General features: G+C 35.3%; 1 protein-coding gene across 4 annotated transcripts in view; it reads right to left on the bottom strand.

Annotated features, from left to right (window-relative positions):
- Positions 1-4089: 4089 nt before the first annotated feature.
- Positions 4090-13926, bottom strand: part of LOC127414901 (FYVE, RhoGEF and PH domain-containing protein 3-like) — a 66424-nt gene continuing 56587 nt past the window's right edge. For 2 of the 4 annotated variants that reach the window (XM_051653287.1, XM_051653288.1), the window contains exons 16-19: positions 13793-13894; positions 10284-10412; positions 6277-6397; positions 4090-5676 (exon numbers count right to left, since the gene is read on the bottom strand). In XM_051653287.1, coding sequence (XP_051509247.1) covers positions 6317-6397; positions 10284-10412; positions 13793-13894 — 312 coding nt within the window. In that variant the 3' untranslated portion in view covers positions 4090-5676; positions 6277-6316. The remainder of the gene's footprint in view (positions 5677-6276; positions 6398-10283; positions 10413-13792; positions 13895-13926) is intronic. The other 2 variants (XM_051653289.1, XM_051653286.1) reach the window with 2 other exon arrangements.

Raw genomic sequence — 13926 nt, 5'->3', positions numbered from 1 at the left:
TGACCTATATCTTTCTGTAACAGGGTGGGCATGTTATGCTTGACTATATACTGTATGACTAACAGCACAAAATAAAGGAAAACATAAATAAAACAAAACAGTTACAAACTTCAAATAACTACAAAATAATTTTGTAGAATGGCTGATCCCCCATCCAGTGTGTGTAATTTTATTTCCTAACATATATCTTCAATTAAATGTCACTGTATCATGACATCATCATAACTCAAGGGACACACAAAAATCTCCACTATCAGTGTTAAACTGACACATTTAGCACAAATGAATAACAAAATGAATAGAAATCCAATGATTTAGCACTTATTTTTGTCAAAGATGGTTGATGTGCAGCTCTGGGGACATGAGGAAATGACACTTGAAAAGGATTTGAATTGTTTAAAATCTGACTGTTAATCCTACAGCAGGTGTAACATTATAAATAGTCTTTATTCTTTTTACCAAGCCTATTAAAGTTGTAATCAGGTGAAATTAAACATATATATCATACATTGAACTTGGGACCGATTGACCCAATTATTAACAAACCCAGCAGTAAGAGAAACCTGAGCAATGAAAGAGTACCTAGCACTTTAAGAACTCAATTGGAAAGACTTTTTCACTTCTCACAAGATACAGTATTGGTTTGCTCTATTACATGATGACCATTAAAAGCAGAAGAATTATCAGAGTCTAGTCTCAAAACGCTGATAATTTGAAAAGGGATTTCAATGTTGCCTTGCAAAGATTTCAAGAGCAGAAAAGGAAGTGAAAGTAAAAGCAGGGTTTGGAGTAGATGTTACTTTGACATCTAACAGTACCCTGAAGCCAGAAAGAGGAAGTACTGGAGGTACCCACAGAGAATGAGAGCTCAACAGGAAGGCATGCCGGTAGAGCCAAGATTGGCTACATAGTGACCTCTGGTGGCACAAATCAAAATGATTAAGATACTGATTCTGACTCATTCTAATGGAATGAAGGTAATTTAGTTCTTTTAAATGTACTGTACACGATTTTAGGCATTCTAGAATTTCCACAAACTGAGCCGTTGGATTAGCCACGCCCCCTCTTTCCAAATCCCAGCACTCCAATGATACCAAATAAGATTTATCAAGACCGACACATGCAGAAACAGCAGCAAAATAGTGCCCTCAATTGACATCTGTTATGAGCAACGTGGCATAAAAGTGGCATTAATCCTCTATAATTCACTGCAACTGCAATACTATGAGAATGTGCAAAATGATTGACAAGCAGAAAGCATCAGAGACCGTGGCCCAAGGACACATTTTTGTTTGCTGTTTACAGAGTCTAGAGCTGTCACAGAGACCGTGAGATATCTCACGACACATTTCAGTAATTTCTTTCAGGGAGTAGGACACATTTTTGCATACCTATCGCTTACAGCTCCTTAGTACCCAGATAGCAACATAAATGGGCCAAATCTGGCTTACTTTTACTGGCTTACTGGCTTACTGGCTTACTTTTTTCACACAAGGTGGTGCTCCAGCCACCCGAGCCATGGGCTATTCTCACTGCTACCATCAGGTAGGCGGTATCGCAGCATCAGGACCCGCACCAGCCGACTCCATGATAGCTTCTTCCCCCAAGCAATCAGACTTCTGAACTCTTGATCTCCCACGATTAAAATACATCAGCACTGCACTTTATTACCCTTACTCTTATATCTCACACTGGACTGTCATAAATTATATTATTATTATATTATATTCTCTCTTAACAACTGACTATCAACCGACAGCCTGAATGTCAATACAGCACAATACTGTACATTCTATATATATATATATATATATATATACTTCTTTATATATTTTTATTTTTAATTTTTTATTGAATAATGTTTATCTATATAGTGCGTATTGTATACTGTACAGTGTATGTTATTATTTGTATATTGTTGTGTGTAATTATGTGTATATTAGATATGTAAATTGTGTTGTGTAAATCTGATGTTTATTGTAAATTGGTACATGTCTCATCACTGTCACGACTGCTATGTTGATCGGAACTGCACCCAAGAATTTCACACACCATTGCAATTGTGTATATGGCTGTGTGACAATAAAGTGATTTGATTTTGATTTGATTGATTGATTACTTTTGGCACTTCTGGTTTGGTTCTGATATTGAAACTGCCAGAACCAAAACATGCCACTTTTATGCCATGTTGCTCATAACAGATGTCAGTTGAGGGCACTATTTTGCTGCCGTTTCTGCATGTGTCGGTCTCGATAAATCTCATTTGGTATCTTTGGAGTGCTGGGATTTGGAAAGAGGGGGCGTGGCTAATCCAACGGCTCAGTTTGTGGAAATTCTAGAATGCCTAAAATTGTGTACAGCACATTTAATTAAACTAAATTACATTCATTCCATTAGAATTAGTCAGAATCAGTACCTTAATCATTTTGATTTGCATCAATGTGAACATCTGCAGTTAATCCAGGCTGAACTTCAAGGACATTAGTCATTAATCTCACAGTTCATACAAAATCGTTGTTTAAACACTGACCCTTAACACTTACTTAGTTTAATAATTTTAAACCATGACTTGCACTATACATAACTAATATTGGCATTATATTCATTCTGTTTAGTCAGAGGGGAACTGGCCACCACAGTGATCCTGGTTTCTCCCAGGGTTATTTTTGTCCATTAACCAACATCTTATGGAGTTTTGTGTTCCTTGCCACAGTCGTTTTCGGCTTGCTCACCGGGGTTCTAAATACAATTATTATTTAATTACTTATTTTTAAACACAATTCACAATCGTATTTTATCACACTACACAATGATGACTATAACACTTTATAGTATTACAGTTTTATCTTCTGTTAATGCATGATTTTCTGTAAAGCTGCTTTGAAATGATGTGTGTTGTGAAAAGCCCCTATACAAATAAAAATGACTTGACTTGAAATTTTAACACCTTTGTGTGAAATAGCATTTGGCTGAAGTCTGGTGTGAGTCCGGTCAGCCAAAAGAAACAAAACAAAGACAGACATTCATTTGGCTGAACATTGAGTCTGGTCAACCAAAATCAGCTGAGATCTGGGCTGAGTCTGGTTTGCCAAATGAAGAAAAAGACAAGGTGTCGGCTGAATTGATCTTCTCTGAGCAATTTAATACTTTGTATTGCAGCACTTCTCATGTTATTGCCTCATTAGGATGAATCACTTTTGCTGTATTCTTAATTTGTAATTCGCTTTGGATTAAAGTGTCTGCTAAATGAATAAACGTAAATGTAAACAAGGAGATCGAAGAAAAGGACTCTACAATAAACAGCATGTGAGCATTTAACAGTTCAGTTTTACATTTCTTTTTTTTCCAAATGTTTTTATTTATTATTCTTACATTTATTGCTTGTTTCAGTTCTATTGTCTTTTGCTGCTTATTTGATTGTTCATCATTTGTATGTTTATTGCTTGCTTTTGTAATATTAATGTATCCATTTAGATATTGTTTAATTTTTTAATGTTGAAGAATTCTTACATTTATTGCATGCTTTTTTTATATTGAATCTGAATCTGAATTTATATAACTTTGAAAGTTACTTTACAAAACTAGTGTGTAAAAGTTATTTTAATGAGAAAATCTCTTTGTGTAGAATTCGTCAGTCTACTTATAAAGCTAAGAAAAGAATTGGCTAGATACTTTGACTTTCAATTGAGTAAACTTTTGACACAGTACCCATACTGTGCCCATAAACTCTATTGGGGTAAGAGATTTTTTTTTTTTTTTTTTTTCCAAAGATGATGCAATGGAGAAAATCACAAGATTTTTACATCACGGGAAATACTTACTCAATGCATCCATCTTTATCTATGATAAAATAAGCTGCTGCAATCGGCACCTCCCTATTACAAGAAGGTATTTTAAGGAACTTCATGAAGATTTCACATATGCTGGAATATTGTGTGTCATGTGTAAGAAACCAGTTCCTTTTGGTAAAGCAACCACAATGAGATCTGATGCTCATAAAAGCAATAATAGTGGAAAGACATTTACAACTAATGCCACATTCAGTGTCTTGAAATATGCTCTTTTAGTGCTGTAGATAAATGAAGACTCTAGTGACCAGATACTTTTTATTAATTGATAAGCTATAGGACACCTTTTGTAAACATATTTAATAATAGTAATACTGGTTCTTTTGCGAGGGTTTAAACAATATTTAAGGGCGAGCAGATGCATGATTCACCAACAAGATCTCACTGCAAGTGTGCAGACGTACAGTACTTCAATACTTGTGCACAAGAACTAGTCTGATATTTTGTAAAAAGTAGAGAGACCACAAGAAAAGTGACAAAGAAAAAGGGGGCACTTAATTTCCCCTTGTCAAAAGTAGTATGGCGTAATAATCAGTGGCCTGCCAAAGCTGTCTGCCCACCAAAAAATAAAATACAAATAAAAATACAGTAGGGCATCCTTATTAAAAGGTCAAAATTATAACAAACAAACTTTTGACAGCTTCATGGTGAGAACATGTCCAGGTCACTTTTCCCCCCAAAATCCAAAGAAAATATAAGAAATGATATTTTGCACAAAGTAAACAAAGCCTATTTTAGAACCATTAAGATGTCCTTAATGCATCAGGATGGGTTACTTTTGAGTTTTTTTGTAATTATCATTATACTTAAAGGAGATTTTCATTAGTTTGTCATTATTGTAATACCGCCATTAGTTTTACAGTAACTCTAATACGGTACAATTATTGTAATAACTGTATTTACAACTATCAAATCAGCATAAATTAAGAAAACTACAACAAATACTACCATAATATGTACAAATACATAATATCACCTTTTTTCACATTACGGTAATGAGAACTGGGAGGTCAAATGTGCATACTGTTCTGAAAATAATGTCACAATGCAAAACATCTTAATACAGGCTTCTTTTTCTTTATGCAAAATCTAATTTCTTTTTTCTTTCTTTATGATTTTGGGTGAAATATGATCCAGACATGTTCTTGACATGTTTTATGACATTTACCCATTATCACTGGCTTAACATTCAGACCTGTGTATTTCATTGCATGACTGGTGTATGTGCTTATTCTCTGATTTCATCTTTAAAAATCAGCAGGAAAAACAATAAAATGGAGGTGTGACAGTACTGAGAGTACACAAGCAAACAGCAAGTTAATGCTTTAACTAAAACTACTATCAGATCTGGAAGGAAACAAATAAAAAACATTCATCATATACTGTAATATTCCATAAACATTCATCCAATATAATACAAACAGTTGCCAGCTCTCATGTGGAACAGTGCATTGATAAAACACCAAAATAACGGTGTAAACTGTGTGTGTGTGCGTGTGTGTGCATGTGCTTGTGTAATTATGAGCATAGATAATGAGACGGAAGGCAAATAAAAAAAAGTAAGACCAAAAGTGCTAAGGATAAAGTGATTTCAAGTAACAGGAGTTCTTTATAAAGGGGGAGGGGCCTGAGGTGAGAGAAATCATCTCATTGGCTCCTACAGCTCTCACTTGGGCTGACTGATATCTTGGTGGCTCCTCCCTTTATAGTGACAGGAACTCCATCCTGTCGGTCAAAAGTCACAAATCAGTCTGAACTCATGTTTGACCTCTTTCTCTGATGATGTCACTGAAGTGAGACATACAGGTAGACATACAGCTTGAGTGTCCTATGAGATAAAAATAATACAGGACTGTATCCTTACAATCATATAATCATTAGCATAAAAGAGCTTTTATGGGTGAATCTCACGTCTCACTTGCGTTATAGGAATGAAAAAGAGATTTCTTATCTGTACTAAGAATGTGCTTAATGGCCATGTAAATAGTGTAAAATGTAAATGACCTGTACACTTAGCTAAATTGTGAGGACACCTACACACAGGGGCATAGATTCCAGGGGGATGGGGGAGAGGTAACCCCCCAATAATTAAAACAAGCAAGTACAACCCCCCCAATATTTATACAATGATCAATGGAAACATGTAAATGCTTCACGCTGCAACCCCCCAATGATCAAGCCAAATCTACACCCTTGAGCCTTCACACAAGAGTTATTAAAACAGAGACAGACACACATGACACAAGCATTATCCAATATGTCATTGGCTACAGATAATTTATCTGAGGTCAGGACAGGGTCATTGAAATCCACCTGACCCTAATCTCACAGGTCACACACACACACACACACACACACACACACACACACGCACACACACACACACGCACACGCACACACACATGCGCGCGCACACACACACACACACCTGTGTGCTAGTTTGCAGGTAAAGCACCAGAGGTTTTGCTTTAGTGATGGCCACCAAGCTCTTGCTCCAACTCTTCACCTTTTCCTGCACGTAGAGACAACTGTGCGACTGACTGCTGCTTCTGAAACACACACACACACACACACATGTTGGTACAGCTATCATTATGAGGACTCTCCATAGACATAATGATTTTTATACTGTATGAACTATAGATTCTATCCCCTAACCCTAACCCTTCCCCTAAACCTAACCCTCACAGAAAACTTTCTGCATTTTTACATTTTCAATAAAACATCGTTTAGGATGTTTTTTAAGCAATTTGAATTATGGGGACACTAGAAATGTCCTCATAAACCACATTTATAGCACAATACCCTTGTAATTACCAGTTTGTAACCTAAAAAAAAGTCCTCGTAAACCACTTAAACCTGCCTACACACACACACTCACACACACACACACACACACACACACACACACACACACACACACACACACACACACACTTGTGTTTATAAATGCTGATATAAACTATCAATATCTAGAGAGTAGGGTGTCAGATAAGAAAAAGTATGTGAACCCTTTGGAATTAGCTGGTTTTCTGCATTAATTGGTCATAAAATGTGATCTCATCTTAATTAAAGTTACAAGTATAGACAAATACAATGTGCTTAAACTAACAACACACAAACAATTATAATCTTTCATGTCTTTATTGAACACATCCCAATAAACACTCACAGTGCTGTAGAAAAAAATAAGTGAACCCTTGGATTTAATAACTGGTTGATCCTCCTTTGGCAGCGATAACCTCAACCAAGCATTAGCATTGTTGTGTCAAGGTGATCTTTGGCAAAGTTTAGGCCCACAGCAATGTTTTTTTTTTTTTTTTTTTTGGAAAGCAGTGGCTTTCTTCATGCCTGTTTAATGTTTTCCATATAGTAGACTCATGAACAGAGATGTTAACCAGTTCCAATGATTCCTTCAAGTCTTTAGCCGTCACTCTAGGCTTCTTTTTTACCTCACTGAGCATTCTGCAGTGTGCCCTTTGAGTCATCTTGGCTGGATGCCACTTCTAGTGAGAGTAGCCATATACTAAATCATCTCAATTTATAGATAATTTGTCTAACTGTGGACAGATGAATATCTAAGCTCTTTGAGATAACTTTGTAACCCTTTCCAGCTTCATGCAAAGCAACAGTTCTTGATTATAGGTCTTCTAAGTTCTCTTTTTTGCAAGGCATGGTCCACGTCAGATGCTTCTTTTGAATAGCAAACTCAGAATGTTTGAGTGCTTTTTATAAGTCAAAGTAGCTCTAACCCACACCTCCAATCACATTTCATTAATTGGATGCCAGGTTTGCCAAGTCCTGACTCTAATTAGCTTTTGTTGATGTCATTAGCCTAGGGGTTCACATACTTTTTTCAGCCTACACTGTGAACGTTTGATGTATTCAATATGGCCACCCATAAGGGGGGAAAAGGGGACAGCTTTCAGGGGCTGAGGGGGCCCAAGAGAGATTGATCAACATCCCCGATAGTGCTATGACGTTTTGCCCACGACAAATACAGGCGCACCAACATATAATGGCACGTGCATAACTTTTGAACCATCCTAAAAGGATTCCTTGCATCATTTCTCCTCCCACTAGATTTTATGCCATTTTGAAATTTTTTATGCCATTTTTTTAACTCCTCCAAGACCGTATGTCTGATTCGCTTGAAATGTGGCATGAATCATCTCGAGACACTCATGACAAAACTAATAAAATTCTGTTTGATAGACCAAAATTTCCTTGTATAACACATCACCGGATTTGATGGCGAGCACGCCAAAGAGGTCATGAAGCTATATCTTGGCAACGCTTTGATGTATTGAAACAAAATTTGGTAAATATCATACCCATATTGGTCATGAAATATGAGACTGGTCTATTTAGATTTTGTTGGGCATACAGAATGATACGAATGATTCCCAATTTTTCTAGGTCAGCCATATTGAGTGTCGGCCGTTCTGTCATCAAATGCTTTATTTTACAAATGCATTAGCGTTTCGTTATGAATCTTGGTGTGTGTCATCACGACCATGTTCTGAAGGTACTCAAAATGTTTGGTGCCAGTGTCACATTGCCATCAAAAGATATAATGACATTTATAAAAACACTTATAACTTTTGAGTACTTTGACCTATTGTCATGTGACTAGTCTTGTTAGATTACGTGGGTCATGCCGAGAACAATGATACCAATTTTACCATTCTTCTAGTCCGCCATTTTGAATTTAATTGAAAATCTACTTTTTCTAACTCCTTCTAGTGTTCATCAAGTTTTCTCCAAAATTTGGTTCAAATCATGTTCAGACCATGATGGCCAAATATACATATGTCATGTTCTATAGACACATCGACGAATTTGACTGAAAACTAACGACATTTTTAGCCGGAAAACCAGAACAAAGTGATTTTCAATTGTTTCGGAGTGAAAACATTATTTTCAAATGCTGTTATAACCAGTTAATTTTGTCCCGATAATTTTTTAATGAAACTAAAGGCTAAAAGGGTATATCACTGTACATTTTTGAAACTACACCACTTCATGTTGCCTGAATGAGCAGAAAACTGCTGCATCACACATTTCTTTGTCTAAATGCCCATTGTGGATGAAGCATTCTGTGAATGTGAACTATGTATAATTACTACATATACATGCACAGCTAATCCAGATACTATGAAAACATTATTGGATGTAAAAAGTATATTTCTCAATTGTTTACAAGTCTGAATTATTGTTAAATATGCTGCCGGGTTATGATTTCTATGCTGATTAATCCACCACAAAGGAAAATAATTAACTGCTTATTTTTGCTTATTTTGTTGAGGCAAGTGGCTTATTTTGGGCTTGTTTTTCTAGATCAGGTTGCTTGTTTCTCTTTGAGACCTGGCAACACTGCAATTGGTATTTCACCCACCCCTTATCGCAGAGTACTGTCATTTTAAAAAGAACGTTATAAACCGTTCTTAAATTTCGTTCTAACCAGTAACCTTTTGGAAAGGAGACTGTGAAACTTCTGAACCGGAATGAAAAAAGACAGTTTTTGCTCAGAACGAACCGAAATGAAAAACATTTCATTTTTAGTCCCTGATTTGGAGTTCTAAAGTTCCTTCTTAATCTGAAAATTTGAGCCTGTAATTTTATAATCTGAATTTTTACAGATAATTCCACCTCAAAAAAAAAAACAAACAAAAAAAAAACATTATCCATTGACAAAGCCGTTGATAGATTAGTACACAAAGGGAAACAAAGTTATTGGCAGATGTCTGGCTGACATACAGTATCAGTAGTAGTCTAACACAAGAACAAAATAACAATATTCTGATTGTTAATAGAAAACTATTTCTATATGACTGACAAAAATTTTAATAAACAAACATAAATAAATAAAAGGATTGTGAAGAGTCAAAAAGCCATTAATCTAAATATCTCCCTTGTTTTCAAATCAAATCAAATCACTTTTGTTGATTTGTGTTTCTAACAACGTGTCTTAAAATAGCAGTCTGGGACTTATTCTGTGTTTGTGTGGGTGTGTGTGTGTGTGTGTGAGAGAGGATTAGTTGACTCCATATGACTGCGACAGGGCAGACGCTTACTAAGTAAAGCATATGAGTGAGTAATTACAGTGTGTGTGTGAGTGTGTGCGCACTGGCTCTGTGACCCTAAACATTAGCTGTGCAGTTCATTTGATTTCAATTACAGAACATACATTTTGCTTTTGAACAAAACATTGTGAATTACCTTAATGTAGTTCCATTTTTATGTCAGATACCAATCCAATAGATTTAAACAGGTATACTTTCTATGGCACAAATGTCTCCAATAAGACTGGGGAAAAATGCTTTGTGAATGCAGCTCAATGAAGGATTCGGCTTTTCAGGCTGGTAAGCAGCCACTTGAGAAAGACCCCTTTGTGTCTCATTACAAACTTTATTAACTGTTAAGTTGTTTTACCTCAATTTTTTTCTTGGACTCACTGCTGCCCCCTGATGTCCCTTCAGCTGCCTGCAGGGCTTCAAAACACTGTTTACACATGCGAGAGTTCTTGCTCTCCAACAACTTTGAACACTTCCCACAGATGGCCTACAGACACAACAACAAGCAACAGCACACATGTCAAACCATTCCCAGTCAGAAAATCTTCAAATTATTGCTTTCTATGTTGTGTATTGTGGTTTTGTTTGTTTTTGTTTTAGCATGAAAAAGTATTCACAAACCATTTTCTGTCAGTGATGCTACATACTTCAGAGTGAAACTAGAAAATAATCTAGGGCGGGACTTGATTTTCTCTATCAGGAATCGATCGGATGGTGAAAAGTAGGCGTGTCATACCAGAATGGAATGTAATTACTGCCGTAACCTTTATTATGTTTACCAGCATTAAATTACTACATTAACTATTGGCAAAATTTTACACAGGCTGCATTACCTACAACAGTAGCATAAAACAATGACTAAATAGCTATCTGGCTACTGGTGAACATTAACTAATAGCCTGTGTAGCCTCAGTGACACCAGGCCAAAAGGAAAGTCCTTTTAGAGGCAAACTTATTACATTTAGACAAAAAAATTATATTTTGATTTGAAATAACAGGCAGTAATTGTCACTGCATCATGCACAATAACACTAGGAACATCTACTAACCCTTTAAGCTCAGATGGGCCCGCCCGCAGGCCCGCAAGAAAGAAATATAATTACCTACAGTGCTGACTAACACAAAATAGGTATCGTTTGAAAGTTTAGAAGCTCTACTTTACAATGCACGCAGGCGTTATTTTAGTTATAAGCTTTTAATTTTGGGTATGCCTACTGAAACAGGAAATCTTTCAGAGCATAAAGGGTTAAATGGATAGTTCATCCAAAATTAAAATTCCGTCATCAATAACTTACCCTCATGTTGTTCCAAACCCAAATTATTTTCTGTTAACACTCTATGAAGCCTGTATTTATAATGCATTAGTAAGGTGTCATAATGCACCACATAATAAGTTATAACTTCTCATAATCTCATTTTAACACAGCAGAAGTTAATAAAGTTAATGGCATAAGTGCTGTATAGTGTAAATGGTCAAAATACTTTATGAAGTGATTTTACTTAAGTAAAGTTACAAAAGTAATATTTTCTTATGAACAGCCATAACATAAACTTGTAACATACAATACATTACAAGTCAAACTTATATAATGGAAGTTATTTATAAAATAAGTCTCCAAATAAGATACACGAATATTAAAGTTTATTGAATAGAGTCCAGTATAGAATCAGTTTGATGATTGTTTTATTTTTGGGTGTGTTTACATGTGTGATCAACATACATATTTTTTTCTTGAGAGTTTCTTATATATTTTAACCTTGTAGCTTTACAAGTGTTTTTCGTAATATCTCAAAATTTACACTGAATGTGTGTTATTTTGTATGTTGTGCATGTGTAATGCACATAACTTACAGCATGACTCGTAATGTCATATAACCACTTAAAAATATCTTATGGATGTTTATAAGAAGACACTGCTTTTGTCACTTTACTTAAAGCATACCTATAATATATATTACAAATATATTTAATACATTATAACTACTGCAGATAAAAGTGCACGTTGCTTGTGTTATAATGCATTATAATCTAAGATAAAACTTAATAATAATAATGCATTATAATTGTGGTTACATTTATGAGAACTTATAACATATTATAAGGTGTTTTATTAGACATTACTAATGCATTATAATGACTTTACAATCCATTCTAAATATGGGCTTCATAGAAAGTGATACCGATTTTCTATCTTCTGCAGAACACAAAAGGAAATAATTTAATAAAAGTCTCGTTGGTTGATTTCAGTACAATGACAGTACATAATGACTCACTTTTACGCTTAATAAAGCACCCAAAAGTGTCATATGAGTAGTGCATGCGACACGTGCATCATAGTCTATTTCTATTTATTCTGTGTCTATTTATTACCTTGTTTTATATTCTGTCTCACTGTAATGTTCTGTGTGCACTTGTTTCTCCTATCACCAAAAAAAATTATTTGTGTACGTGAGATCACTTGGCAATAAAGCTCATTCTGGTTCTGATTCTGATATTCCAAGTCTTCTGAAGCCATACGATCACTTTGCATGACGAACAGACTGTGATTTATGTCGTTATTCGCTCTAAAGTCAAATCAAATCAATGTAAACAGAGCATAAATCCAATATGGCGAAACATCAATAACATTAAACCTCACTGGTTCTTGTGCGTCTCATGACCAAACGTTGAGGTTTGATGCTAGCGACGTTTTGCCATATTGGATTTGTGCTCTGTTTACAATGATTTGATTTGATAGTAAATAAGGACTTAAATTATGGTCTGTTTATCATACAAAATAGTCATGATTCCATCCAAATTAAGAATTTAATTTATGCAAAATATTAGAATATTGCAAAAACAATTTGTGAATAAAGCATAGTTTCCATGTGTTTAAGAGAAATAAATCGTCACTTCTGCTGAAATTGGTGCAAAAAAGAAATAAAAATGGAAGTTGTAGGCACTGTCTCTTTAATTGCATGTAATAAATGACTTGCGGTTTAGAGCATGCAGACAAAACGTTCTGATGAACATGATGTTTGCTAGCATTCAGCGACAGATGTCTTATTACTGGAGTGAAAGTGTGTCACACAGTTTTGGGAGGTAATAATACACAATCATTTTTATTTCACAATAACCACAGCAACATCTGACATGATATTAATGATATTCTCTGAGCTAATTATGTATTCACATCTCTTGTTGAGGCAAAGTCACATGACTTTTTTAATGTGCATCTATATAACTGTATAAATTCTATAAGAATATATTCAGTAAATGTGTTTCAATCCTAATTTATTCACCTCAAGCGAGCGTACAATTTGTTTTTGCACATTTTGGAGATTTTACAGTATTCATTATATCTTGGTGTTTCCATCTAGCATTTTTTTATGTAATATCCCCAAATTTGTATAAAAATGTGTTGATGGGTGCTTTAATAAGTGTCAAAGTGAATCTCTATGTTCTGTTATGGAATTGAATTCAGCCAATGAGTCATTCAGTGACTTTCCTTTGTGTTCTGCAGAAGATAGACAGTGATGTGGAACGACATGAGGGTGAGTTTTCATCTTTGGGTGAACTTTTGCTTTAATAAAGTCAATAGGGTCAATTTTGATTTCATGTTGATATTAAATATGGTAGTCTTCAGCACTGAAAGGTGTGTCATTTGTTTGATGTTTTCCAACTCAATATGCAGTCAACTATAAGTAGGCCAATCGTAGATTTAATCCCTCGAAAAGTATCAAAGCTTGTTTTTTGAGCATCCAAATCAGCACAACAATAGCAATTAACTTTAAGTTCAAATAAGTACAAGTACAACATAAAGCTGAAATTATCTGTCAGTATACTGTATATACAATACAAGCACACTGATACACAGACACACGTACCGCACCGCAGTTCTTGCAGTGGTGTTTGCGTTTGGTGAAATGGAAGGTCTCGCTGCAGCCTTTACATGTTTCTCTCTCCTTCTCTCTCTTCTTTGAACTCTTCTACACACACACACACACACACACACACACAC

Source organism: Myxocyprinus asiaticus, chromosome 24, assembly GCF_019703515.2.
Source record: "Myxocyprinus asiaticus isolate MX2 ecotype Aquarium Trade chromosome 24, UBuf_Myxa_2, whole genome shotgun sequence".
In the NCBI taxonomy this organism is placed as follows: Eukaryota; Metazoa; Chordata; class Actinopteri; order Cypriniformes; family Catostomidae; genus Myxocyprinus; species Myxocyprinus asiaticus.
This window is presented reverse-complemented; position numbering and strand designations above follow the sequence as displayed.